The following is a 27,816-nucleotide window of genomic DNA, read 5'->3' as shown; positions in this document are numbered from 1 at the left end:
TCACTTTGTATGCTGTTGTGTTACACAGCAAAAAAATGAGTGTACATTTAACTCAATTTGAGTTTAATTTAACACTCCTTGGGTGTACATATGACTCCCTCCATTTTGGAGTTAAAATAACACTTTCTAAAGTGTAAAATTTGTACATTACTCAAAGAGTTTATTTTAACACCATAAGAGTTTATTCTAACATCAAACCGGAGTGGTTGTTACCCTCCAAAGTGTTAATATATAAAATTTGTACATTACTCATTGTTCATTTTAACACCGTAAGAGTTTATTCTTACATCAAACTAGTGTTTGTTACCCTTTAAAGTGTTAATATACTAAATTTGTACATTACTCAGTGTTCATTTTAACACTGTAAGAGTTTATTTTAACATCAAACAGGAGTGGTTGTTACCCTCCTAAGTGTTAATGTATAAAATTTGTACATTACTCAGTGTTCATTTTAACACCGTAAGAGTTTATTCTAACATCAAACTAGAGTGTTTGCTACCCTTCAAAGTGTTAATATATAAAATGTGTACATTACTCAGTGTTCATTTTAACACTGTAAGAGTTTATTTTAACATCAAACTGGAGTGCGTGGTACCCTTCAAAGTGTCAATATATTACCTTTATTTCCTAATTATCAATTGGTGGGTGTGACAGATAACAGTGATCAAATATGTTGAAAATTGTTTATTAAATGTTCATTAAACTTTAGAAATATTTTCAATACATTCAACTCTGCATTTAAAAATGCAACGACATATTTCAATTTTTTTTAACAAACTTTAGAAAATCTGTTTCCACAAGTGCAAGAAAATAGAATTAACACATGCGCAATAAAAAAGACCATTGTTTAAAAACTCCTTGTTTTGCAAGTCATAGAAATATCATATAACTCATTTTGTAACTCATAGAAATATCATAACTCGTTTTTTGTAACTCATAGAAATCATATAACTTGTTGTTTTGTAACTCGTAGAAAACTCATAAACCTGAGGTTACCTGAAACAACATATACTTATTTCATAAAGTGCAAACATGAAAGTGCCCATAGAAGCAACTAAGCTCATTTCTGCCACAAAAAAAGGAACAAGCTAAAAACTCACAATTCTGACTTCAATATAAAATCTGTAAATACATTCAGCTTATGTGCTAAACAATCAGAAATTAGTGCAAGCTAATTAAATATTTTCGTGCACAAAACAATGCACTGGAACAATATACAAATATGGTTCTTCAAATCCATATGATGCCTGTAAGTCAAATGGTCTGAAAAAAGGAAGATCCTCAACTCTTGACAAACCAAAAGTGTTATTTTCTATTACATGGTATGCATGAAGATGCTCAACAAATCCAAGTGTTTCAAAGTCTTTAGTTACCAAAAGGTTTTGGTCCTCTATGAAAATAATTTCACATATTTTACTGAAAATTGGTAAGTCCTTCTCCATTTTACTGAACACCAGTAGATCATGACGATATTCCGTTCCTGAATATTTCAGCCATGAAGTTACTGTGATCTCACGGTCCAAAAAATGTGGATACATTTTAAGAATAATGTCACGATATGGCAAATCATCAAGGTCTAGAGTTTTTAAAGGTCCATATTCAACATTTTTAACGGGTAAACTTTCCCAATGATACGCAATTGCATATTGGTGTTTTATAGCAAAAGACTTGGTGAGGTTTTTAAAATTTTTTATGCTGTTTTTAAAAAACTTGTGTTTCGCTTCACAACGCATCGACCATACATGTACTAATGGACCAATTTTGCGTATACAATGTGGATAATGTAGCATAAAATGATGCTTGGGAATCAAAGACTTTTGTGGATATAGCTCTTTAAAAAGACTAAGATGTTCTAAAATTAGATGTTTCAGATAGTAGGTCATGCCTTCTGTTATCACAGGAGAAAACACTATGTTGACGATCGGTAACAACAATAGTAATAAACGCCAGTAATTATTTTCCTCTTCAATGAGGTCTCCAAATATCAGAGGAATGTTCCGTATTAAACAGAATGTCTGAATGGCATTTAGACCTATAGAATTAGCTGTCTGCTCTAGATTTAATCTAGTGGGTCGGTTTTTTCTTTCAAGAAAGCCATAATTGAAAGAATAGATTCTGTTACATACGTCTTGTCTTGGTATAATGCCAGAAAGATATTCAAGTAACAACTTCATTTCATACTGACCAACACCCTCGAGGATGTCGTGCATTATATCAGGGGAGTAGTTGTCACAAATATGAAAGTATTTTAAGTCATTAAATAGACATGTACGCTTAACCCCAAAAGATGAAGTAATGCTAGGGTCAGCTACCAAATCTGCATAGTGCTGTTCTTGTAACGCTTTGTTTCTTAATGTAATATTAGTGTCGTCTTCACTGAAAACAGACTGAGATGTTTTTTTGTCTACTAAACAGAACCGACAAAAGTAAAGGGCACTAAAAGATTCCATAAAACCAAGAATTGTGTGCATTCCCAAGTTGTCGCCAGTAACCTGTGCAATAGTGCCAAACAAGGGATCTTTGGAGAAAGGAACTGGAATGCCAGAACTTTCAAGGACTTTTAAATCTTCAACAAGGGGCCGCAAAATTGCATCAAATCCATAGTTTTTAATATCCTGTGCATAGAATAATGACAATAAATGTATGTTCATTAAGCTTGAATTCATTTTGGGTGGAAAGTTCCTGAGAATAAAGTAAATTACTCCAATTTTATGAATGCCTTGCTTCGAGCCCAGCGGATTAGCAGATTCAAAATCATCATAGTATAACTGTATCTGAAGTGCATTTTTATGTTTACTGTAAAGTGGGTGGTTTTTAAAATAACCCCCATCACAAAAATCTTTATAGACAGATGTACTCGCACTTGGACTTGTCATATGTTTACATATATCCGAATTCCTAAATATAAACTGCAATGTGTTCAAAAGGGGAATGTAAATGAACTTGTCGATTACAGGAACTTGATCATAAGTCCTCGTCACTCGATTCAATCTACTGTCAAATCGTACACCTAGCTTTATCTCAGTAGGATCGACAACAGCCCAGTTGTCTTTGAAATATTTTTTCCATTTGTGTTCTGTGTTTAGATTTGTGAATGAATTATTCAGACTACTAAAACAGTCATCTACCTGAGATGGTGTTGCAAAATCCTTTGCTGGAAGTAAATTCATTACTTTACTTTTAATATCAGAATGTATTTCATGGACCAGTTCCTCCATGTCCGATATTACAGAAGTTACAACACTGGTTGCTACTCCACTATTTTGCAATCTAGCAACAATAGATGCACACATTTCTTGAGTGTCAATCACCCTCCTTTTATCACCAAGTGGTGTCTCAGGTTGTTGTTCATTATGATTATTTAAATGTGACGGTTCAGTATCTTCAGTCTGATTTTCAGTCTCTGCTTGGTCTAGAAATTCATGTCTATGAACACTACTCAAGTGTTTTCGAAATCCGGCATAAGTCATGAAGCTATGCTTGCAATTGTTCTGTGCACATTTCAAGTTCAATTTTTTCCCAGGATAATAAGCATGAATGAGTTTTAGATGACGAATGAGGTCATTAATTGTTAAATGTACCGCTTTACAAGCAAAACAGCGGAACATTTTCAGTCAGTCAAGAGAGCTAATTCAGAAGTTTGGCTCGTAGGTCCTTTACCCTTAGGGTTTCACGAACTGTGCCACAACCAATCTTGTAGATTGTTGTCTGAACAAATGTAAACATTGCATTTAAGGAGTGGGGGTATGACACACTAAAAACAAAATACGCTTTAAACAGTTCGTCAAAAGCAGAAAGGGATGACTTTGCCTGACATGGTAGAAGTTTTCCATCCAGAACAATGTAGAACTCATGAATGGCATTCTTTGCAGAGCCAACTGCAAGGAGATGTGGTTGCATGCCTTCAGTCTTCTCAACATATTCAGTTAGACTGCAACAAGCCTGAAACAGGTGAAAAACAGATTTTCTTACAAACAAGTAACCTACAATACAGCTCACTAATGTTTCCATGCAAACCTTGTGAAACTGCACAACATGATCCATTGCCTCCTTAATGCTGATCTTTGTTGAATTGTTTCTACCACCTGCTGAAGGTGGCAAAAGGAAAGCCAGTAGTAAAAGACAGGACATGTCACTGTCCCATCCTGCAAGCAAGAACAAAGAGAGCATGTAGATCAACAACAAATACAATAACCAAAAACTTACAAATAACAAACCATTTAATACCTTGCCATTCACATTCCAGGTTCTGTCCAGTGCCAGCTGCAAGCAGGCTGTTTAGGTACAAGTTTGAATTTAGCGTTTTCGCCTCTGCGATGATCTTTGGCTTTAAAGTGTCCCATTGTTCTAGTAGTCTGGAAGCGGTTTCAGTTCCAAATTTGATGTCAAAGTCTTGAAGAACCTGTAAAACAATTACAAACATAACAAAAATTCACACCATGCTTTTTGCATATTACCTAATTTTAGCTCAACCAAATACTATTATCTGTCTCTTTCTCTTACCAATCCCTTTGTGTCGAGAAATCTTGGAAAAACTGAAAGAGCTGTGCTGGACTTCTCTGCATCATGAATAAGCTGCTGTCTGTGCTTGAATGTTAATTTCATCTTCTCAAAAATCTGGTCCTTGTCAGCACAATGACTCATAAATGATATGGCTTCTTTGCATTGGTCGCCATCGAGCTGCTTTTCCAAATAGTTCCAGTTGGCTCTGTTAGCTGTTGGTCCTCCGTTGCCTTCATCATCCGATGCTGCACTTGACCTGGCATTTCTTGTGCTCTGGCTTTTGCTTCGGCGTGAAACTGTTTTCAGACGCCATGATATGTATCCTTGATTGCTCTTGGGGTCATAGAAATGTTCCTTAAATAAAAACAAAATGACTGCTGATAAGATCAAATGCAAACATTTAAAATTTCTGATCATGTCACTACACTAGACTAAAAAAATACTGATGAATACAACAAAATTTATTTAATTCAATTAGGGGAACTAGAAATGTAACATGGTTCCACAAAATCTAAAATATGTTTCTATAAGGTACAGTAGAATAATAATAAGTTTTAAATTCTTACATATCCAGTTCTTGAGTATGGATCCTTCAGTGATGGGCAAAGAGTTACAATTCCCAAGGCACAGCGTGTTTTTGTTTCTTTGGAAGGGACACGACTATAAGAACAAGAAAAATAAGTTAAAACACTAAAACAGTTTGATTACAAAAATTGTATCAATGATTTTTAGATTGAAACCTACCCTTCTTTTTCAGTTATGTATGCAACAACGATGTTGACTAACTGTCGCCGGGTTGAATCTGTGAGTTTTCCATGTTTATTATATTCGGCCAAAACGGCAAGTCCACCTGCCTTTTCTTTCAAAATTTCACTGACAAACTACAATAAAAACAAAGTAATAAAATGTCCGCATAATAAAAAAATGTGAAAAAAAACTACCAAACACTTCAACTAGTACATCATGAAATTTAAAAATTACCTGCTTAGCCTCAAAAGCTTCATCAAAACGAGGTCTCTTCATGCTTGGCCCAGCACGGTCATCAGTTTCAGTGTGGTTTGGGGTGAGAACTAGTGTGTCTGAGTGGGAGCTACAAGAATCGAGGACTGTGCATTCTGAAAGTAATAGTAATAATAATATTAAAAAGCATGTTATATGTACTGCATTCTAGTGATGTGCCAAGCAATTTTAAAATTAGATTTGCCCTAAGCCAAACTTCTTAATGTTTAACATCACAAAACCAAAAGGTATGTCAGAGATTTTCAGCATACAACTTTGCATCACATAAAACATGGAATTGGTCTTTCAAACTTGCGAATATAGTAGGCTATCAGTTGTTTTTGACTCAAGAGAGAGCAAAAACAGTATTTAAGATGCTGCTCGCTCCCTCAGTCACAAGTGCAGTCGCCAGTTCACTTACAAAACTGATGAAATAAGGCTTCACAATGTAGGAAAAACCCAGAAGATTAATATGAAAAAGATACATTAATTTGATTTTAGTAATAGGATTTACTTTTAAATATTAAATTTAGTAGTACATTTCAGTCATGAATGATTGAATAACTAAGCATTTACACATTTTTAGATAAAACAATTTCACAATTTAAGCACAAGTTATCTGACATATCGTTTTAATGGAACTGTAGCTTGTCGCCACATATGAGGCCAGTTTAAATAATTATAACAGGGCTCGAAATTGCGACCATTTTGGTCGCATATGCGGCCTAAATTTTATCTATGCAACCTTAAAATATATTTGGGAGGAATTCTGCGAGTGCTTAAAATTGTTGTGTGCGACCAGTTTTTACTGCAAAATGTTCACCACATGCACGGATTCGGGAGACATTCACGCAGAATGCATCTCTAAGCTCTTTGTCTGCACTTGAAACGCAGCACACAGAAATGGTTTAAAACAATTGTCATGTCAACTTGCTGCAGTAAACAAAGCCAAGTCCGTAATGCTTGCCCCACCTTTACGCTCTTCTTATTGGCCCACCACTGCTCTAGCACTGAATGCGAATGATTGGTTAATATCAGCTGTCAATCACTCAGTCAGCGCCTTGCCTTCTGGCATCGGATGAGAGAGCTACTACCGTGAAAAACTGTAAAGCACTGAAGATGAGAATGAAGATAACACTGGCAGATTTTGTTTTAGAAACCATGGCATCTAAAGTTATAAATGACACATCTTACTAGTGACTATGTGCTGAATGTTAATCCACCATCTACAATTTTCCAAGAGTAGAAGACTTCCATTGGCTTCAAGTCCGCTATGAAAAGTCTGTGGGATGGAGTTTTCAGGTAACTGTTTGCCACATATAGCACGACAGCTTCTGTTTAATCCTTCATATAAATCGCCAGATGCTGTCCGCCATGCAAGGGGCAGCTATATGTCAAATTTATCACCACGTACAACATCGCAAACGGGCTTGCACTGAGTAAACTAACATCGCTACTCCTAAAAAGACCAGTATTGCTATTAACATGACGTATGCATATAATAAGGTACAGTAAGTGTCAAAAGCATCAGTGCAATATCAGACAGCACTTGTGAGAACAGCACAGTTATACCATTAACAGATTCATTCAAGCAGTGCGTGCAGGGCCAGTGATCGCTCCGTGTATGCTTTTGGTCACTCAGTTATGTTATAAAAATGTATTTTCTTGTGATAACTGGATTTCGTTGAGACATATTTTCCTTACGCTTGCATATCTATTAATTTTTTTTTTGCTTGTTAGTTTGATTAGTGTTGATTTCAAATGCAATAAATATGTTTGTATAAAACTTGTAGTAACGGTGCTCATAATTGGTGGGTGCGACTAAATTTTGGCTGATGCGCCTAAATTAGGAGCACCGGTGCTACCAAGCAAAAAGGTTAATTTCGAGCCCTGTTATAAAGTTAGAAAAAAAGGCAAACAGATGTGGTTTATTAAACATTGAATGCATGGGACCAGAAAGCCCTGCATACAGAAACTTGCCTGAATCTTGGTCAATGACTCTCCAAAGTATATCACGCGATCTCTCCTCCAGCACGTCAGTGAAAACATCTTCATCTACCTCCACACCGGTGTCATCTTGCAAAACCAGATCCTTTTGCTCGATGGAAAATTTCTTCTTGACTTGACGTATTAAAAGAAATAACATTAATTGAAAAAAGACATTCCACCTGCAGCAACAGTCAAAACAAAAATGGAGTCAATAATTTAAGAACTTACCTTCTTTTATTAGACTGCTGTAATCAATTTCATCTACCTTAATCAACTTCTTTTTGCCTCCATAAATGACTTTGAAGAGCATTGTAGCTAAAGAAAAAAAAAAAGTTTTCGTTTGATTAGGCTTACAGTGTGATTCAAAAGAACACATTGATAAACCGGTGTTGTGCCGAAATCTGTGACTTGTTGAAAACTGTGACCCGTGTGTGACGTTTAGTAAAATTTTCACTCGGCAAAGTGCATGACGTTCATGCATGTGACTGAAAGCGCAGACACAAAAATCAAGCAAATAGCGTCGAGCGGTGCTGTAAAGAATGTTTCAAATCCTGGGATTCAGAAAACAGGTTCATGGAAGAATTTTAATGTAGTCGTGATATTTTGTTGTTGTCTGCAGGTAGACTGCTAAAACTAAACATTTAGTTGTGAGATTGAGTTGAAAAAAAAAACAGTTCATTACAAAAGCTAATTACTGAGTGTCACATTTTGTATTATTAAAATTAATCACCTTTTTAATGACATTCTAATCAATTGACATCCAACTGTATAAAGATATCTGGTCATCAATGTTTTAGAAAACAAATAAATTTGACACAAAATGTCAATTTATTAAACATTATAGTAAGTTTATACAGGGAAAACACTTCTATCTTAATCCTACCTGTATCACATGTAATTTGAACTCAGTAATTGGCATTTGTAATGAACTATAGGATTTTTTCGACTCATGTTTAGTTATAGCAGTCTACCAGCAGACAACAACAAAATATCACATTAAAGTTTTTCCATAAACCCGTTTTCTGAATCCCAGAATTTAAAATATCCTTTACAGCACAGCTCGATGCTATTTGCTTGGTTTAGACGTCTGCGCGTTCACAGTCACGTGCATGAGACAAGCACGTTCCCGAGTGAAAATGTTACTGAAGAGCGCGACCTGGTCAATTTTCGACGAGTCACATATTTCATCACAACGCCGGACATCACTAACTTAACGTTATAGGGGTTATTTAGTTAAACGGATCGTTAGAGAAAAGGAAAAAATCTGTAATTCGCCGTTTAAAACGAAGTGCGACCAAAGTGTAACATTAAAGGACGCGCATTTACAAAATGCAGCTGCCTCAGGGGCAGTCAACGGCGGGAAACCCCGCAGTGATAGTCACAAACTAATTTTTAAAACACATAACGTTAAATATTTCGTCGCGAGAGGATTAAAACTGTATTAATCTGAAATCATAGCCATTTAACTTATCTTTTCGATATGTTTAGGGTCCACGTGTGAAATAAGCCAATGGCCTTACAACATGCTCAAATGAATTAACGTTAGCTTCGACGCCGTGCGACACTTCTCACAAACATTTACAAATATTTAAACTATTTGCTAAATGTAATTATAACGTTAGAGTATTTATTATCGTTGTATCAAACATTTCTTTAGAAAAAACGGCTAAAACTTACCACTGAACTCGGAGCCTCCAAGCCAACCTCCGTGGGATCTCCAACTGAAAAGACAGCCGCGGAGCTGAGCCTCGTGGGAAATAGTGATGTCCGATTCGCGAACGAATCAATCAATTTACCTGGATCGTCCTAGTGAATCAGTTCACCAAGTCCAACTGAATCGTTTGAAACTGTTCACAGTCTCCATTAATCACTAATCACAAATTACTTCAAAATCCTTGCTTTTTAACCGTGCCTGGCACTTTCTCTGATTAAAAAATAAATCAGTTAAATTATTTAGTTACTCGAACAGCGTATGAACGTGCTTCACTTCATCGGCTTAAAAAATCCTAAAGAAACAGGTTCTCGTTCAGTGTACTGATGGTTCTAAAACAGCTGCAACGGTTCTCGAACCTCGTTCTCGAGTTAAGAACCGGTTGCAGCTGTTTTGGATCACAAGTACACTGAACCGAGAGCTACGTGAACGAAATGCGGTTTCTTTCGGACCCGTCCGATTTAAGAACCTAAGAGCTAAAACTGTGCGCATGCGTGAAGTGCTGTGACTCCTGAAGCGGCCGAACACATTCAAGCTCATGACCGTTGTCTGAACCAAACTAATTCTTTGGACTATTTTGTGCTAATGCTATTATCATCTTATGAAACATTGATTTATTAAAATAAGATCATTTAATAACAATTTAATATTAATAGAATATGCATGTGCATATAGTTCACTGCTTCTGATGAGAATTAATTTATTATATCATATAATTGATTATATCATCAAGACTCGTAAAACATACTGGTTTGATCACTGTTTGTCCTAAAGAACCGGTTCAAGTAAAAAAAAATGGACTTCCCATCACTAATGAGAAATACACTGCATATTGGGTTAAAAGTTTAACACTGAAAAAAAAACTCTTAAATATACGCGTTTTCACACTCGTGGATTAAAATGTACTCCAGTTTTAACACTGAACAACACCAAAAAAAATCACACTGTATATTTAACACTGGAATTTTTGCTGTGTAGGGATGAAGAAAACAGCTTTAAGTCCGATGAGGCAGATTTCCACAAGGCAGATGAAAGCAATGTAAAGTCAAGGTAAAACTAGGTGGTCACTTGGCACTTTTCTACATTTGTGGTTTAGGAAAATATAGGTCAATCATGTCAAACTCAGAGTTTAGTTTCAACCCTGCTCAACTCACTAAAGCTGCGATCATACTACCCTTTTCTCCCTATAGACTCACATTCATATGCATGCGTTGAAAAGTTCAAACTTGGTGAACTTGCATCACATGATTGCATGAGACCAATCGAAAATCAAAACATGACCTCTCTGGACAGAAATTTAAAACATGGAGCAATTGCTTGCTTTCTTTAAAATTTAATCATCTTGTTTAATTTTGCCCCTTTTTGCAGCGTCGCACTACAGATTTTCACCTGCACAAACTCTAGTGTGACCACAGTTTTAGCTGTAGGTTTCAAGCAAGCATGAAGGACTGATTAGGTGTTTAATTAGGGTTAGCTATAGGCAAGGTAAATTTTTTAAAAACAAAGAGTTTGACAGCGGGGTTCAGGTTAAATGTCTGCTTGGTGATTTGTATGACAAGCCCCACCTTCTCATAGACATTTAGCCATTTACATTTACATTTAGCAGACACTTTTATCCAAAGCGACTTACAAATGAGACACGTACAAGGAGGATGTGTTTCTGAAACATATAACAAAATGTATAGTATGTAACTAACTTGAGAATTGAACATCTGAAACATGCAACAAAAATTGTGTTGTGCTTGGACATAGTAGATCACATGCACCTTATGAGCATTAAAACTACTTATTTGCAACTAAATTGTGCTGTTCTTAAGCTGCGGTCACATTAGAGTTTGAGCATGCGATATTCTGTCGTGTGGCGCTAAAAGGGGCGGTAATAAACAAGCTTATTAGACATTTTAAAAAGAGAGCGTTTGCTTCATGTTTTAAATTTCTGTCCAGAGAAGTCATGTTTTGATCCTCGACTGGTCTTACGCAGTCAAGTAATGCGATTTTGCAGGTAAGAGTTCACCAAGCTTGAACTTTGCAACGCAGCAATCTGCGAAATTTGACGCGTGACCCTGCGTTCCCTGCGTTGTCACACCTATCGGTTGTCACGTAAGGGTCTGGGACAACAGAGGTTAGGATCCACATGCAGTTTAAAAAGAACAAGTAACAGTCAAACAGGTAACAAACAGGAACATAAAGGTCATACAAGATCATAGTCAAAACAGGCAAAAGGTTAGTCCAGGTGGCTAATAATCAATATAAATGGTAAAACAAGACAAGGATCAAAGTACAGCTAGACAAGGCAAGAAAAAAAGTAATGTGATGTTCTAAAACAGAAACAAGACTCAGCACAGATGTGTGTGCTGTGTTTATTGTTGAACTGATTTGTCCTGATCTGTTTGAGCTATGTGTTTGCAATTAAAGGGAATCTGGACCAGGTGTATGAGTAACATCAACCCGGGCTCATTGTGAAAACGTAATCTCGCGGACGTTTCTGGAGGCCGAGGAATACGTCCCGACGGGTACGTATGGCTGCAGTTTTTGTTTTTGCGAATCCGCGAGAGGCCGCTGTTGCGCGCTTTTTCGCATCTCAGACGCCCTTCGCGAGTGCGGTTCACGCCCGCGCTGTACTCGCGTGAACCCGCCGGAGGCCGCTGTCCGACTGACCGGATGATTGACTGCGCGACCAGCCAATCGGCCAACCCACCATCCTTCCCTGAACCCAACCAATTTTACAGATCGACCCGCCCGCCCGCTCGCTTCCCTAAACCCGAGCGACAGTTTACAAAAAGCCGTCCAAAAACATAAAAGCCCCGATTATTTTTTTCTACCGCGTTTTTTGGATTTCGCCGCGTTCTCACCCTGTCATGAAACTCGTTCACTTAATTTTTGGGATTCTGTTTTTGTCTTACCTGATTGTTGGAACCGCTCTTCCCCGGACTCAAAACCAATCGCCGTGGTCGACTCCTCTCCGCATCTCAAGCCTGCCGACGTACACGGTGAGCTGAGTGGACAAACGGGATGCAGCGGGGAAGCCCTCCACAAGGAGGTAAGTGGTCGGCCGGCAGGCAATCGTGATAGGGAACAGCGTCACACCACCCCTTAGCGTTTGCTTAAAAAAAATAAACGTGGCCGTACGTACCCGCCGGAATGTATTCCGTTGTCTCCAGAAACGTCCGCGGGACTACGTTTTCAGAATGAGCTTGGGTTAAATAACATGCATGATGGCACTTGTAGTTCATTAAAGTGGCAGATTTGTGCACAGGCTGGATGGCTGGTGACCATGACATCAAATTTGTCCTGTTGGGGACATCTGGCCTATAATTATTATCAATTGCATACTTTAATTACATTTTAAAGGTGTAATCAGAATTTCTTTCCATTTGATATATTGATATAAGAGTGATATTGCATTGAAATAGCAGCATTATGTAAATTAATTTAATGTGAGAAAATGTGTCTCACCAATGCATTTTTTTCTACTCTTACATTCGTCTTCTGCTTTTTCTTCCTGTTCCAACATGTCACTTGGGTTCTATAAACAAGTGAACTCCTATCATCCCACCTGAGTGACGGGGTTCACACCTTTGTCCATCTTTTTCCATTTTGCTCGTTTTCTCTTTTCATCCTCCTAAAGCAGCGAATGTGAAGTCACACCTGCTGTCAGGGCCCATTGAAAGCTGCCCACAATGGCTGGCTGTGCAGCGAGCGCATTGATGCGGTTGCCGTTGTGACAGCGTATCAGCTGTAATGTCACGCTGACTCTGGCTCCGACTCATGTATTTGCAAGTTCTGATCCAACAGTCTTTTTTCAAGCCTTCATCTCTACTCTGCCAAAGACCTTCCAGAGACCTTCATAACAAAGGCTCTTGCTCCTGTCTTGCCATTACCCGTTTCACAACAGCATCAGACATATAATAAATTCACTGTTTAAACTGCTGTGAGGCTTTCAGCAAGATCAAATTTGAGAAGTGTGAAGTGTAACCAAACCATTATAAGCAGGACTGAAAATGTATTAAAATTCTTCTAATTAAAAAAAATTGCTAATATTCTCAATTGCTATTAAAAAGCACGGTCGCCTCACAGCAAGAAGGTTGCTAGGTCCTGGGGTAGACAGAAGGTGTTTATGTGTGGGGTTTGCATGTTTTTCCTGGTGCTCCAGTTTCCCCCATGGTCAAAAGACATGCAGTAAAGGTGATAAGGGTGAAACAACACAGACTTCTCATGGTTCGGTTTGGTTTTCAGCTTTAGGTCAAGGCTTCAGTATGGTTCAGTATTTTATGTTTAAAGCACTAAAAAGACACTGTCAAATAAAAAACAAAAGAACAAAAACTCTTCAAGCAAAATAATACAAAAATTTATTCAATTATTATTAAAAACACAGAGAGCAAAAAAATAACATTTTTTTCACTGCATAAAACATATGCCAGAATAATTGGCAGTTCATTCCACTGTGGCAACCCCTGATATGGTCAGGGAATGAGGCAAAGGAAAGTAAGTGAGTGAGGTTTATTTTCTCCCCTTCAAATATGCTATCACATAAGTGTGATATTGGGTTTAAATATTAGTTAAATGATGAGAGAACGGGATTCCTTCATCTGTTTATTCTTCTTATTAAATCCAACTAATTAAAAACTCACAAAACTATTTCTATCCTAATAAATGACTTGAATGTCTGCTCAGAAAAGTGACACACCCTTTCTGGATGCTTTGTTAGTGCACAAAGAAATATTGCAAAACCAATATCAGACAGTTTAAACAATTTAATCATGTACAACAAAACAGAGCTTGTATGATAACAACAGATTTATTTGCTTACTACAATAGAATCTCCTCAGCAGCATAGCAACAAGAGTTAAAAACATCAATTTACACACAAATTGCCATCTTGACTTACTCGACTGTTGTTTGCTCAATATTAAAAAACACAGACAGCATGAATAAGATGTTATCTGATGCAGAACACTGAGAAAGGTACAAATAACAAGTCATTTCTCAAATGTTTACGATCGAAGATAACCGATTGAATACTCCAAAATTATTGAGTTTACCGTTCAGAAGACTAAACTGCATGTCATAACATTCATTCAGACGTTCAGATGAGGAAAATCTCAAATCTTGAATGCAAGTTCTCTTCAGTTCAGAGAGTAAATGACGAAATAGGAAGAGTTTCAAAAGCAATTTTTACATTTCAATACAAAAAATCCTCAGCAGTTTACTTACAGGTAATAAACTGTGGAGGTCATACAAAAGGGTTCAATATTATATTTAGTATTGTGCCCAGCAAAATACCTTATTATATAAATGGTTTTCTACTGCAATAATCTTGTATGCATGCATGCATGCATGTGTGTGTGTAGGGGGGTGGGGGGTGTAAGGAATGGATGTGTCGTAAAATAGAATCAAGACAAATCTGTGTTGTTTTTGTGTAAACAAAATGATTATTGCTGGAAGGGGCAGCGAGGCAAGGAACACCATATAAAATCTTGCCTATGGCAGCAATTTGGCCAGGGCCGTTCCTGACAACACTGCTTTTAGGAGTCTTTAGGACTTATTCATAAGACAGTCTCTTTCCTCTATCTGATAGTAGTACAATGTAACGTGCGCTTTAATTTGACAAAGCATTTAATATATCCAAGGCTGTAATACTTTGTCCTCAGTCAAATCCATTTGCTCTGGAGCAAATGATAGATGGTTGAGACCAAATATGACCATTAGACACACACTGCTAAAGGAATATTTCATTTTTAACCATTATAGAGACATACAGCAGAGTCTCTCGGCATGATAAGGGAGTGATGAACAGCTGCTGAAGTGCTGTCAAAATACATTTTCAAATATCCTTATATCCTTACTATCCTTATAAATAAACATAAACAACTATATTCTCACCCAAAAGAGAAAGTAAAACTCTTCTAGTTCATTGTATGGTAATTTTCCCTCCCCAGGATTTTTTAATGAACTAAACAGAATTTATTTAAGATAGCAATTGTTGTAACATTATAAATGTGGATTAATATTATTTACATACATTAATTAACATGGAAATACAGTTTTATTAAATGTACATCCTGCTGGTTGTTTTCAGAGAATGAAACCTGACCCTAATGATGTTCTGGTTGATTTTTCAGGTGGTATAGAAAAGGGACATAATGGCTGTAATTATCTAGTTAATCACTGCCCATTAGCTTCGCCAAGCTAATATAATTTTATCATGATTTAAGCTTAAGACGCATTGTGGATTTATTGAGAATTTAACCTTGCTATTTAAAAAGCACGACAACTGTGTTTATTTTTTTAATTTCTCCCCATTCAAGTAGCAAAACGGCAGTCATGTAAACTAACAACTAACAAACTTGCAGGTTTTCCAATCTCAGCTATTGCAAATCATCATAATTATATAAAATTGTTGGTTCACAAATGATGCACAGTCTGTTACAACATAATGGTGATGTCTGATAATGGTTTTACTTTCACAGTTGGTTAACTTTAGCCCATACAAGGCATTTCATGCTTCACAAGTCGCAGACAGGTTTGAAATGATTCATGTTAGGAATGATATGAAGTGGCAACAAACTCATATAAAATTTACTTGCTATATTACTTTTTTCCCATATAAACAGCACTAATCAGTTTTCTTCAAACGTACATGGTGGGACATAATATACAATTAGTCTTTGATGTTTGAGTTAGGATGTATTTTATTGATCTCTGGCCTCTAAACAAATTTCAGAGATGCCATTAATGTGTCCTTGGTCTTAATCTTAATACTTAAAAGAACTAAAACATGCCTCATATGTTGTTCTAAACCTTTTCACCGATAATAAAAATAAATGGGAACTAAGGATAAGAAGCAAAATCCACAAAACGCACACAGCAACCCACTTATGCAGATATTTTTAAGAGGACTAATCTCAAGTTCAACGTTTTCTGGTATTTTTATACAACATTTCAACATTTGGTCCCCACAAAGTAAAATACAAGGTACACACGTCTACAAACAAGATCAAGTAAATGTTCATTCTGTTTCTCACATATCTAATGATCTGAAATATGGCACATAAGTCATATTGTGTGATATGTCAAATCCTAAAAAAATAAGTTGGAACTATAGTTCATTCTGATTGTGTGGACAAGAGCAACCAATATATTACTTATTCATTCATTCATTTTCTTGTCGGCTTAGTCCCTTTATTAATCCGGGGTCGCCACAGCTGAATGAACCGCCAACTTATCTGGCAATTTTTTTACGCAACGAATGCCCTTCTAGCCGCAACCCATCTCTGGGAAACATTCACACACACATTCACACACACACTCATACACTACAGACAATTTAACCTACCCAATTCACCTGTTCGGCATGTCTTTGGACTGTGGGGGAAACTGGAGCACCTGGAAGAAACCCACGCAAAGGCAGGGAGAACATACAAACTCCACACAGAAACGCCAACTGAGCCAAGGTTCAAACCAGCGACCCAGCGACCTTCTTGCTGTAAGGCGACAGCACTACCTACTGCACCACTGCCCATATATTACATAAAAAAGTCAAAAATAAGATGCTTTGGAGGATAAGTAACAGTGTTGCGGACACACACAAACACACACACACACGTGCTGGACATATAATTAGAACATCTTCAAAAAATGTATTCATTTCACTTCCATTAAAGAATTGAAACTTGTATAATGTATACATTTATTCCACACAGACTGATATATTCATTCATTCAATTTCTTTTCGGCCTAGTCCCTTTAGTAATCCGGGGTTGCCACAGCGGAATGAACCGCCAACTTATCTAGCATGTTTTTATGCAGCGGATGCCATTCCAGTCGCAACCCATCCCTGGGAAACAACCTGCTACGAACCCCAGTTTTTTAAGGCTCGTCTAGGGAAGGGGTTAGCAACATAAAAGGACACGGAAACCAGAAATACAATTCTCTATTTATTTAGAGACCAGAATATAAGTGTCCGATCAAATTAAGGAAATTAAAATAGCAACAAAAATAAAAATCATAAATTAAACAATATCTCTATCAAAACAATTACTTAAACAAAAAACACAAAACATAACCCATAAAGAAAATATAGAGAAAGTATAAATAATCATAGATCAAAGAAACGGCACAACAACAGCATGGCTTCTCAGCAGCGGCTGCACAAGACGCGCACAGAAGTCTCGGACCTTCATCAGGACAAGGTACAGAGAGATTCTCAACAAGTACGGGTCATGAACTCAAAAGAGAGACAAGATCGGGAAGATCAGGCAGACGCACTGGAAAACAAGAGCCACCCTGACACACGCTCATCTTCGGCTTATAAAGGCGACAAGCCGAATTAGCTGCAGATGCAAGGCGGAGCCAGCCTCAAAGAAAAGAGAACAGCAATTAATAAAACAAACTCCACCACAACACAATCACGAAGATAATAATAATAATAATAATAAATATAAAAATAATAATATAGAAGGCTAACTGTAGAATAAACCGTAACACAACCATACACACTCATTTACACTCATACACTACGGACAATTTAGCCTACCCAATTCACCTGTAACGCATGTCTTTGGAATGTGAGGGAAACCGCAGCACCCGGAGGAAACCCACGAGAACATGGGGAGAGCCTCCACACAGAAATGCCAACTGACCCAGCCGAGGCTCGAACCAGCGACCTTCTTGCTGTGAGGCGACAGCACTACCTCACCGCTTCGCCCAGACTGATATAGTTTGTGTTTATTATTATAATTTTTTTTGTTGTTGTTGTTTTAATGATTTTCATAAATAATGAAAACCCCAAATTTAGTATCTCAGAAAATTTGAATAGTGTGAAAAGGTGCAGTATTGAAGACACCTGGTGTTACTCTAATCAGCTAATAAACTCAAAACACCTGCAAAGGCCTTTAAATGTTCTCTTAGTCTAGTTGCTTTTCAGTGGGAACTCTGGCCTGTGTCTTCCGACACTAATGGGAGATTGAATCACACTGAAGAGTAAGAAAATGGGATAATGAATGCCAATGAGTTGGCAAACCTCAGGTCGACAGGTGCTAGTGATTAATCATTAGTAGAGTAAATAAAAAGTGCGAGTGGTAACACTTTCGCTTCAGAGCCTCTCACACATACCTGAAAAGATCTTCTACTGAGCTGTACAAAACAGTAATTCCACCAGTGCAGGCAACAACATATTCCGTGGCGGTCAAACTGAGTTCTTTTCTTGTCCCCTGGGTAGTTTCTACTAAAAAAGCAGAACCCCCTAAGAGAGCAACACAGTCAAACAACGCATCTTTTTTAAAGATGTTGTTTCAACCATGCACTTCTAAATGTGGTGGTTTTCTCTCCCCGGATGACCACGAGTACTGCATCACATGTCTTGGGGTTCAGCTTTTTGAGGAAGTGTTCGCAGATTATTCGTGCTTTCACTGCAAGGGCATGACTGCTGCACAATTGAGGTTGGGGCCCGCTCTGGCTTTAGGGTGCGTCACCCCTGCTGCTCCCCACAAATTGGTAAGCACATGGGCAAGCCTAAGGGTTAAACAGTGGAGGCTTATCTGTCGCCTTCAGACCCCTCACTCCTCCATAGTGCGCTACATTCATGTTTCAAGTGAGTGTGGCGGTGCATCCCCCAGGATGGCTGCTCTCTCATTAAATGACTTCATGGACCAGATTTTCATCGCTGCATTGGAGGGTGGGCTAACATGTTTTGATGACAGTTCGGACCCTCTGTTGCCCTCCGGGGTTGCCAGTGAGATCTTGGACTTGGAATCGGACATGTTAGCTATGCTAACCTGGGCTGCTTTTGAGGTGGGGCTGGAGATGGCTTGTCCCTCAGCTTGACCTCCAGATTGATTCGATGGGTGCTATGTCGGGGCCAAGAAGAAGGTCTAATCTTTCAAGCTCCCCATCCCCCGTCTCCTCCAGTCGTGCACAGAGCTCACGCAGGCATGGAGGGCACCCTTTTTTGCCCGGTCTTCATGAACTCCCATCATCACCATCCTTGCTGATGGAGCAGCCAGGGGGTAGGATGCGATTCCCCAGGTGGAGCACACTATCCCCACCGAGAGGAGTCCTCCTTGACTGCTGGCCAAGGTGTGTAGGTTGTCTGAGTCCCTCGTGGTCGTAGCCTATACTGCCACAGGCTAAGCTGTCTCCACCTTGATGTTATGGCCACCTATCAGCGCTACCAGGTGCAGAAATTGGCTGAGCTGCACAAGGGCGGTTCTTCCCCAGGCGTAATATAGGGGCCTCCACACGGCAACCAGCTATGTTTTCACGACCAGCAAGTCAACTGCCCGTGCCCTGCAAAAGACGGTGACCACAATAGTGGTCCAGAAGCACTACCCATGGTTGAACCTGTGCGATATGCATGATTTCACATCCCAGGCCAGCCTATACTGCAAAACCATTGAGGACTTTACCCAGGAGGTTTCTGCAGTCAAAGAGCAGGAAATCATCATTCATTTAACATCAGGAAAACTCTCTCCCATCTGAGCCATCCACCTCGGTCACAAGATCTGCTCGACCTCTGCTATACCTGCTATACCAGCCAAGCGGCACTGCCAAGCCCCCCACAGAATGGAGATGCCTCGTCTCAGGGTGCCATTAAATCTAGTAACAGGACCATGAAGCGACCCTGAGATAGGCCACCTGGAGAAGAGGGGACCTGCTCTTTTCTCATTGAAGGCCTGAGCACTACAGTCAACAAAATTTACTTTAAAAAAACTACTGCTGGTCTCCAGAGTGGTGGTAACCAAATTTTGAAAATAGTTTCCTCTCTCTTGTGGTGTGCAAACCTGAGCCTTGCCAGTCTGGCACACTCCACCTTCCAGCTCGCAGCACCGGTTTATATCACAACAGGCTCTGAGGGTGCAAAAGAATGGTCTCATGTCTCTTACGCCTTCAACCTCATCATGGGATCCAGGGAGGAGGATAAGAGACATTTTGTTATCTTCAGCACTTTCCCTGGGATGCTCCGCTTTCGGAATGAACACTCCCTTCCCAAGCTGCTCCTCCGCTGGCATGTCAGCGATCTTTCTGATGATGCCATTAGCACGAGCTCTGCCAGCCCAGTTAGCACTGTCCATCCCGTTGCGGTGGCTCATGCGGATGATCAGACTCAATTATGTGATTTAGTTCACCTCACAGCCTCCTAAGTTCACAATCAAATATTTCACAAAGGTCAGTCCCGTGTCCGCCTTTGTCTTGCAAGTGGAGATAGTTGTTCTCCTGGTAAAGGATGCAATTGAGCCAGTCCCTCCAACCAAGATGAAGAGTGGGTTTTACAACATGTACTTCATCGTGGCCAAAAAGAGTGATAGGTTAAGACCAATCCTAGATCTTTATAAAATGCCATTCAGGATGCTCATGCAGAAGCACAAACTTTTATGTCTCCATTGTTCCATGCTACTGTCCTATTCACAGAAGAGTGTGCCAGGCTGGTGCTATCCTTGACAGAAACACAGTGGTCCCACTGAAAATATTCCAACCGGGCATGGCGCACAGGGTAACCATCATTCCACTGTGTCACCGCACCCTCAGTTCTGTGACAGATTTTGCCTTTCTTCAGGCTGGGGTGACCTTAGAACAAGTATCGAGACATTTTGGATGAGACGTTAAACCGAGGTACTGACTCTCTTTGGTCATTAAAAATCCCAAGGCACTTCTCATGAAAGAGCAGTCCCTCTATCGGCCCTTACAATCATGGCCTCCCAATCATCCCCTTCCACTGAATTGGCTCTATCACTGTCTCTCCACTCCCCTTATAGCTGGTGTGTGGTGAGCGCACTGATGCCATTGTCTTGTGGCTGCCATCGCATCATCCAAGTGGATGCTGCACACTGGTGGTGGAGTCGAGAGAGCCCCCCTCTCATGATTGTGAAGCGCTTTGGGTGTATGGCCATACATGATAAATGCGCTATATAAATACACATTACATTACATTACATTACATTGCGAATGCCTCCAGCCCGGGCTTGGGGTCTTTGTGCAATGAGCATGCAGCTGCAGGTTCATGGACTGGACCGTAGCTGCAATGGCTTATCAATTGCCTAGAGCTGTTGGCAGTGTTTCCCACTCTGCCAATTTTTACCGGTTCTAGAGCAGAAACACGTGCTGGTCAGGACGAACAGCATGGTAATGGTGACATATATCAATCGTATGGGGGATATATGCTTCCATCGCATGTCTCAGCTTGCTCGCCGTCGGCCCCTCTGATGTCACACATGCTTGAAAATGCTGCATGCCATTCACATGCTGGATGAGTTCAAGCATCCCAAGGACAATGGAGACTTTACCCCAGCATGGTCCAGATGGTATTGGAGTGCTTTGGGAAAGCCCAGGTCGACCAAAGAAAGCTTCTCCCAAAAATGCCTATTTCCAGTTGTTTTGTTTTCTGATTGAAGCCCCCCTTGGCCTGTTTGTGCTGGCTCACAGCTGGCCCCCTGGCATGCACAAATATGCGTTTCCCTCAATAAACCTACTCGCACAGACCCTGTGCTAGGTCAGTGAGGATGATGAGCAGTTGCACCTGTGTATTGTTAGTTGCACCTTTTTTGCCCAACGTGTCCAGTGTTTCTGAACTCGAACTCCTCGTGCCGACCCCTACCTGGCGTATTTCTCTGAAAGAGGACCTCCTCTCTTTGAGCGGAGCACACACTGACACCAATGCCCAGATCTATGGAACCTCCACGTGTGGTCCATAGACAGAGGCTGGAAGACTTAGGTGACCTACCAGAGTCAGTGGTTAACACCATCACTCAGGCTAGAGCACCCTTTATGAGGCATGCTTATGCCCTGAAGTGGAGTCTATTTGCAGAGAAGGCCCTAAAACTTGCCAGATTAGCATTGTGCTTCCTTTCTTCAGGAAAAGCTGGAGTGCATAGCGAGGCGATAACAAAGCACTTGACTCAGTATCCTTAAAAATTCTGTCCATGAAGACAGCGTTGCTGGTCGCATTGGCATAGATCAGGAAGGTCGGGCATCTGGAGGCATTTTTGGTCAATGAATCACGCCTAGAATTCGGGCCGGCCTATGGCTATGTGCTCAAGTTTCCTATTACCCTATTTAGAGATCAGGTGGTGAACCTGCAACCACTGCCTACGAGGGAGGTAGACCTAGCCCTTTCACTGCTTTGTCCCATTATCACTCTGTGTCTTTCCATGAACTGTACACAAAATCTAAGTTATTCTGAGCAGCTCTTTATGGTGGTTGTCAGAAGGGAAATGCCATATCAAAACAGAGGTTGGCCCACTGGATAGTTGATGCCATCGTCCTTACCTATCCGTGACAGGGCGAGCCGTGTCCTCCAGCACTTCACTGTACAGCACTTCACTGTCACCTCCTCTTGGGCATTATAACGCGATACCTCTGTCACAGATATCTGTAAAGCTGTGGGCTGGGCGACACTTAACACATTTAAAAGATTTTAGAATCTTTGAGTGAAACCAGTTTTCTCCTGATTGCTAGGTAAACCTGATCAATCAGGAGGAAACTAAGCTTGTTGTCAAAAACGCTTGCTGTGCCATGCTACCTAATTGGGAGCCGGTTTTCTTACTCTTCAGGGTGATTGGTTATCTAGCGATCTCCCATTAATGTCGAAAGACACGTCTTCATTTGACAGTTGCTCAAAAGACAACAATTGACACCTTGTACAAGAAGGACAAGACACAAAAGGTCATTGCATTGGCTGGCTGTTCACAAAGCTCTGTCAAACCACATTAATGAAGAAGCAAAGGGAAGAAAAAATGTTATTTTTTCAAAGCCACACCCTGGAAAGAATTGTAGACCCAACCCATTTAAAATTGTGGGGAAGATTTAAAGAGTGGACTGCAGCTGGAGTCAGAGCTTCAAAAAAACAATACACACAGCCAGATGCAAGACATGGGTTTCAGCTGTTGCATTCCTATCAGTTGTTGCCTGCCTATCAGCTGTCACATCTATCTCACAACAAGCTGGGCTCTTATAACACCTGAGCAGTGCCAGAGATCGATCTACTCGCCACGACGAATTGCTGCAGTAATTCAGGCAGAAAGAGCCCCAACTAAGTATTGAGTGCTGTGCATGCTATAACTTCTCATGTTCGTACATTTCAGTTGTCAAAGATTTCTAAAAATTCTTTTTGTATTGGTATTAAGCAATATACTAAATTCATGAGATACTGAAGTTGGGATATTTATGCATGCCAATTTTGCAAATACAGCTTTGTTTTGAATTAGGAACTTTTTTAAAATGTTTTTTTTTTTTTTTTATTCAGTTTGTGCAGGACAAATTATCAAAGCACAATAAAATGTTTTATTCACATTTTTATTTAACTATACCCCCTGTGTGTCAGTTGTATATGCATAACTTATAAGTGAATAAATATTTTAATTATAGATTCTAATTCATAACAGAGCAGGAATCAACATTTTGTCAGGATGTATTCTTGCAATGCACAGTGAATAGCAATTACTCAATAATTTAAGATGAAGAGGCGCTCATTGGTTTTCATCTGTGAAGACTAATGTGCTCACTCACAGAATCAGACACTGCTGCTTTTCATGTAACATTTTTGCTGCTTTGAGTTATGATACCTCTTGGTTTATAGGTTGTTCGCTTTCTCATCTCAACTGAACCACTTCAGAGTTTGATTTCAATGTGAATAATCTAATATTTTTGTTTGTGTATCATTATGTTCATACACAGTATTTGGCTAAACAAACTGAACAAAGAAAGTACACCAGGTTCTGAAAACAAACAGTCCACACATGACAAATTTGACTTAATTTATAATTTAACTATAAAAAACTAAATTATATAAAATATATAAATTTATCATTACTAAATATTTCATGGTCAATTGTTAGTAGTGTTAAAACAATGTTAAAGGAAGTTTGGATAACAGCAAGTCAGCCACAAAGTGGCCATGTAAAATCCCAGATTCACATTCAGTACATGCTAAGGCACATAGTGTTCAAAAGTTACCAACATTTCACGACACACAAACCTGGGCTGCGTTCAAAACAGCATACTTTCCTACTATTTGGTATGGAAAAAGCAGTAGGCGAGCGATTGAGTATGTTTGAATTCCCAATGTTCAAAAAAAAGAGTAGGCGAGAATTACTTCAATCCTCGCGAGATTCGGCCATACGTATACTCTATATGCCTAGATATGTGCATACTCTCCTAGAACATACTAGTAGAAAACAGTATGTGAAGAAATAAGTTCCTTTGAAACTTCAGTAATCATAAAAGGGTAGGCGAGAAATCCCTGGATGCCCTACTGCTTCAGCCCGGATTCCGGGTATACTCAGATTCTTACTTATCTATCCCAGGAAGCCATGGGAAAGCCATCGGCATGGAAAAGAAAGAAGTAGGAAAACAGGATAAGTCATAATATTGAGGAAAAACGGGACAGGGACGTTTTGACATGTAAGTCATTAAAAAGCAAAGAGACGCTTCCCTGAGTTAAATCGCATGTGTTGAGCCAACGTTAACATTAGTGTACAGTATACTGTAGAGTTGTTGAACGCTTTATTACGCTTTATAGTAATGTTATGCTTGTTTTATTTTGCACTAAAACATAATTATGTGGGATTTTGAGTAAGCACATAATGCTACTTGTCAAACGTGAATTTACATATACAAAAGATGAATATTAAATGTCTGACATTAATATATGAGAAGTGTTGCAAATCAGCAATAACAACAATAAATAGACACCCGAGTGAGTGATGTGTTTGTGCTGATGTGGAATTCACTGGATTCACTGGATGTGGAAATTAAGTACCAACTCATTATGTGGTTTCGAATGCAGCCCTGGTCTCAAGATCTAGGTCAGGATGAACCATTAATTGTTAATGACAGAGCTTCTAATGCCCACTAACTCCATAGGAGTCCTTCGCCACCTACTGTACTGGATGTAAATTTAAAAATAAGCTACCCCAACAACGCTGACATGATTTATATATGTACATTATTTATTACAATACACATTTTTTTCAATTATTTATTTTTTTTACTAATATGCATTTTTTATTAGTACAATATATCATAACATGACCTAACATCTACAACTACAACTAACCCTAACCCCAACCCTAAACCTACCTCTTACAGTAACCTGTTGTGTATATTTATTGTCATTAACCCCAACCCTAACCCTACACCGTAAAGTAATTCATTAATTCATTTTCATAGCCCCTTTATTAATTCGGGGTTGCACCAGCGGAATGAACCGCCAACCTATCCACACACATCCACACACACCAATTCACACACACACTAATACACTTTGGACAATTTAGCCATCCCAATTCACTTGAAGTTATGTCTTGGGACTGTGGAGGAAACCCATGCAAACTCAGGGAGAACAATCAAACTTCGCACTGAAACGCCAATTGACCCAGCCGAGGCTCGAACCAGCATCCTTCTTGCTGTGAGGCGGCAGCACTACCTACTGTGCCACTGCGTTGCCCCCGTAAAGTAATAAAAAAAATATACAGAATTTTTTTTATATATTTTAAATGTTTTTAATATTTCTCAAATGATGCTTAACAGGGCAAGGAATTTTTTACAGTATGTCTGATAATATTTTTTCTTCTGGAAAAAGTCTTATTTGTTTTATTTCGGCTAGAATAAAAGCAGTTATTAATTTTTTAAACACCATTTTAAAGACAAAATTATTAGCCCCTTTAAGCTATCTATTTTTTTCAATAGTCTACAAAACAAACCATTGTTATACAATAACTTGACTAATTACCCTAATCTGCCTAGTTAACCTAAATAACAGAGTTAAGCCTTTAAATGTCACTTTAAACTTTATAGAAATGTCTTGAAAAATATCCAGCAAAACTCCCAAACTTTGTGACCTTCAGATTAGCTTAAGAACAGAGTGCATAGAGCTTTATATTATGGGTTTCCATGGGCGAGCAGATGTAGTCAAGCCTAACATTGTCAAGTACAGTGCAAAGTGCCAGGTAAATCGCTCTTCTTTTTTGGCATATGATGGACAACTGTGAGTTTGGTGGGTGCCATGCAAACTATACATGTTTGACTGATTTTGCCAAGTATAAAGTTCTATGAAGGAGCATAATGGTGTGGAGTTGATTTTCAGGGTTTGGGGTTGGCTCTTATTTCCGCTGAAAATAAATCCTAATGCTTCAGCATACAAATACAATTAATTAATTGAATAATCAATTAATTGTTGTACTATTTACTTTTATTTATTTATTTATTTATTTTTGCAATTTCATGCTCCCAACCTTGTGGGGACAGGTTGGGGATGACCCCTTCTTGTTCCAACATGACTCTGGACCAATGCACAAAGCAAGGTCCATAAAGGCATGCATAAGTTAGTTTGTTGTGGGGAAACTGTACTGGCCTGCACAGAGTCCAGACCTCTACCTTATTGAAGCTTTGGGATGGATTAAAGCTCATTCTTCTAGAAGAATGGTCAAAAAGACATAAACTGTCTGGACAGCTTCCCAGAAGAGTTGAAGATGTAATAGTTGCGAAGGATGGGCCAACTTGATACGATGCCCTACAAATTAAGATTAGGATATCATCAAAGTTGGTTTCCGCAGTGGTGCAGTGGGTGATGCTGTCACCTCACAGCAAGAAGGTTACTGTTTTGAGCCTTGGCTGGGTCAGTTGGCATTTCTCTGAGGAGTTTGCATGTTCTACCCGAGTTTGCGTGGGTTTCCTCCGGGTGCTCCGGTTTCCCCTACAAGTCCAAAGACGTGGTATAGGTGAATTGGGTAAGCTAAAATTGTCCGTAGTGAATGAGAGTGTGTGGGTGTTTTCCAGTGATGGGTTGCAGCTGGAAGGCAATCCGCTACGTAAAAACCATGTGCTGGATAAATTGATGGCTCATACCGTTGTGGAGACCCCATTTTAATAAAGGGACTAATCCGAAAATAAAATGAATGAATAAAATTAAAGTTGGGTGCCGCAGTGGCCTCACAGCAAGTTGGTCGCTGGTTTGAGACTCGGCTGGGTCAATTAGCATTTCTGTGTGTTTGCATGTTCTCCCCAAGTTCTTGTGGGTTTTCTCCGGGTGCTCTGGTTTCTCTCACAGTCCAAATGTGCGCTATAGGTAAACTAGGTAAGCTAAATTGTCCATAAGGGTAAATGAGTGTGTGGGTGTTTTCCAGTGATGGGTTGCAGCTGGAAGGCCATTCGCTGCATAAAACATTTGCTGGATAAGTTGGCAGGTCATTCCACTGTGGTGACCCCTGATTAATAAAGGAAATAAGCCGAAAAGAAAACGAATAAATGTATTTCATTAACGTTCATACATACTGTATTTTTTTACCCAAAACATTTCTTTGTAGTTCCATGGCTCCTTGAGTGGTGAGTGGTGGTGGGGAATTCGGGGGGTTGTGGATGCTTCAATTTGTCCAGTCTGCTACTTTATGGTCAGCTACTTAAAGTTTGTCATAACTAAATGCAATTCTCCTTATAATGACTGGAGGTTCACTCTTGTAACTTTTGTAACAATTAAATGGAGTCAACTTGTTAATAAAGGTTTGTTGGTGGAACCAAGCCTCACTTTAACCTGTCACCTACTCCCTGCAACTTATTTAGGGCAGACCAGCCCTCTAGCACTGTTATTCTCATTCTTTCAAACCCACCCTTTTTTCCTGTAT

At 39.2% G+C, this 27,816-nt stretch overlaps 1 protein-coding gene across 1 annotated transcript; it reads right to left on the bottom strand.

The window, feature by feature from the left end:
- Positions 1-669: 669 nt before the first annotated feature.
- LOC148679772 (uncharacterized) lies at positions 670-9,225 on the bottom strand. Its single transcript, XM_088651493.1, has 10 exons — positions 9,169-9,225; positions 7,720-7,806; positions 7,483-7,623; positions 5,485-5,618; positions 5,248-5,384; positions 5,070-5,163; positions 4,504-4,857; positions 4,228-4,402; positions 4,018-4,145; positions 670-3,942 (listed from the first exon to the last, which is right to left on the bottom strand). The coding sequence occupies exons 2-10, from the start codon at positions 7,799-7,801 to the stop codon at positions 3,628-3,630; spliced, it is 1,560 nt and encodes a 519-aa protein (XP_088507619.1). The 5' UTR covers positions 7,802-7,806; positions 9,169-9,225; the 3' UTR covers positions 670-3,627.
- Positions 9,226-27,816: the final 18,591 nt, after the last annotated feature.

The sequence above is a fragment of the Danio rerio genome, chromosome 19 (assembly GCF_052040795.2).
Source record: "Danio rerio strain M-AB ecotype USA chromosome 19, GRCz13ab, whole genome shotgun sequence".
NCBI classification, from domain to species: domain Eukaryota; kingdom Metazoa; phylum Chordata; class Actinopteri; order Cypriniformes; family Danionidae; genus Danio; species Danio rerio.
This window is presented reverse-complemented; position numbering and strand designations above follow the sequence as displayed.

Excerpts from the sequence above, each read along its gene's own strand:
- LOC148679772 (XM_088651493.1), bottom strand. The coding sequence starts at position 7,801 with ATGCTCTTCAAAGTCATTTATGGAGGCAAAAAGAAGTTGATTAAGGTA. Across the intron at positions 5,385-5,484 it reads AAGCTTTTGAGGCTAAGCAG|TTTGTCAGTGAAATTTTGAA; the intron begins GTAATTTTTAAA and ends TTTTTATTGTAG. Across the intron at positions 5,164-5,247 it reads TACATAACTGAAAAAGAAGG|TCGTGTCCCTTCCAAAGAAA; the intron begins GTAGGTTTCAAT and ends TTGTTCTTATAG.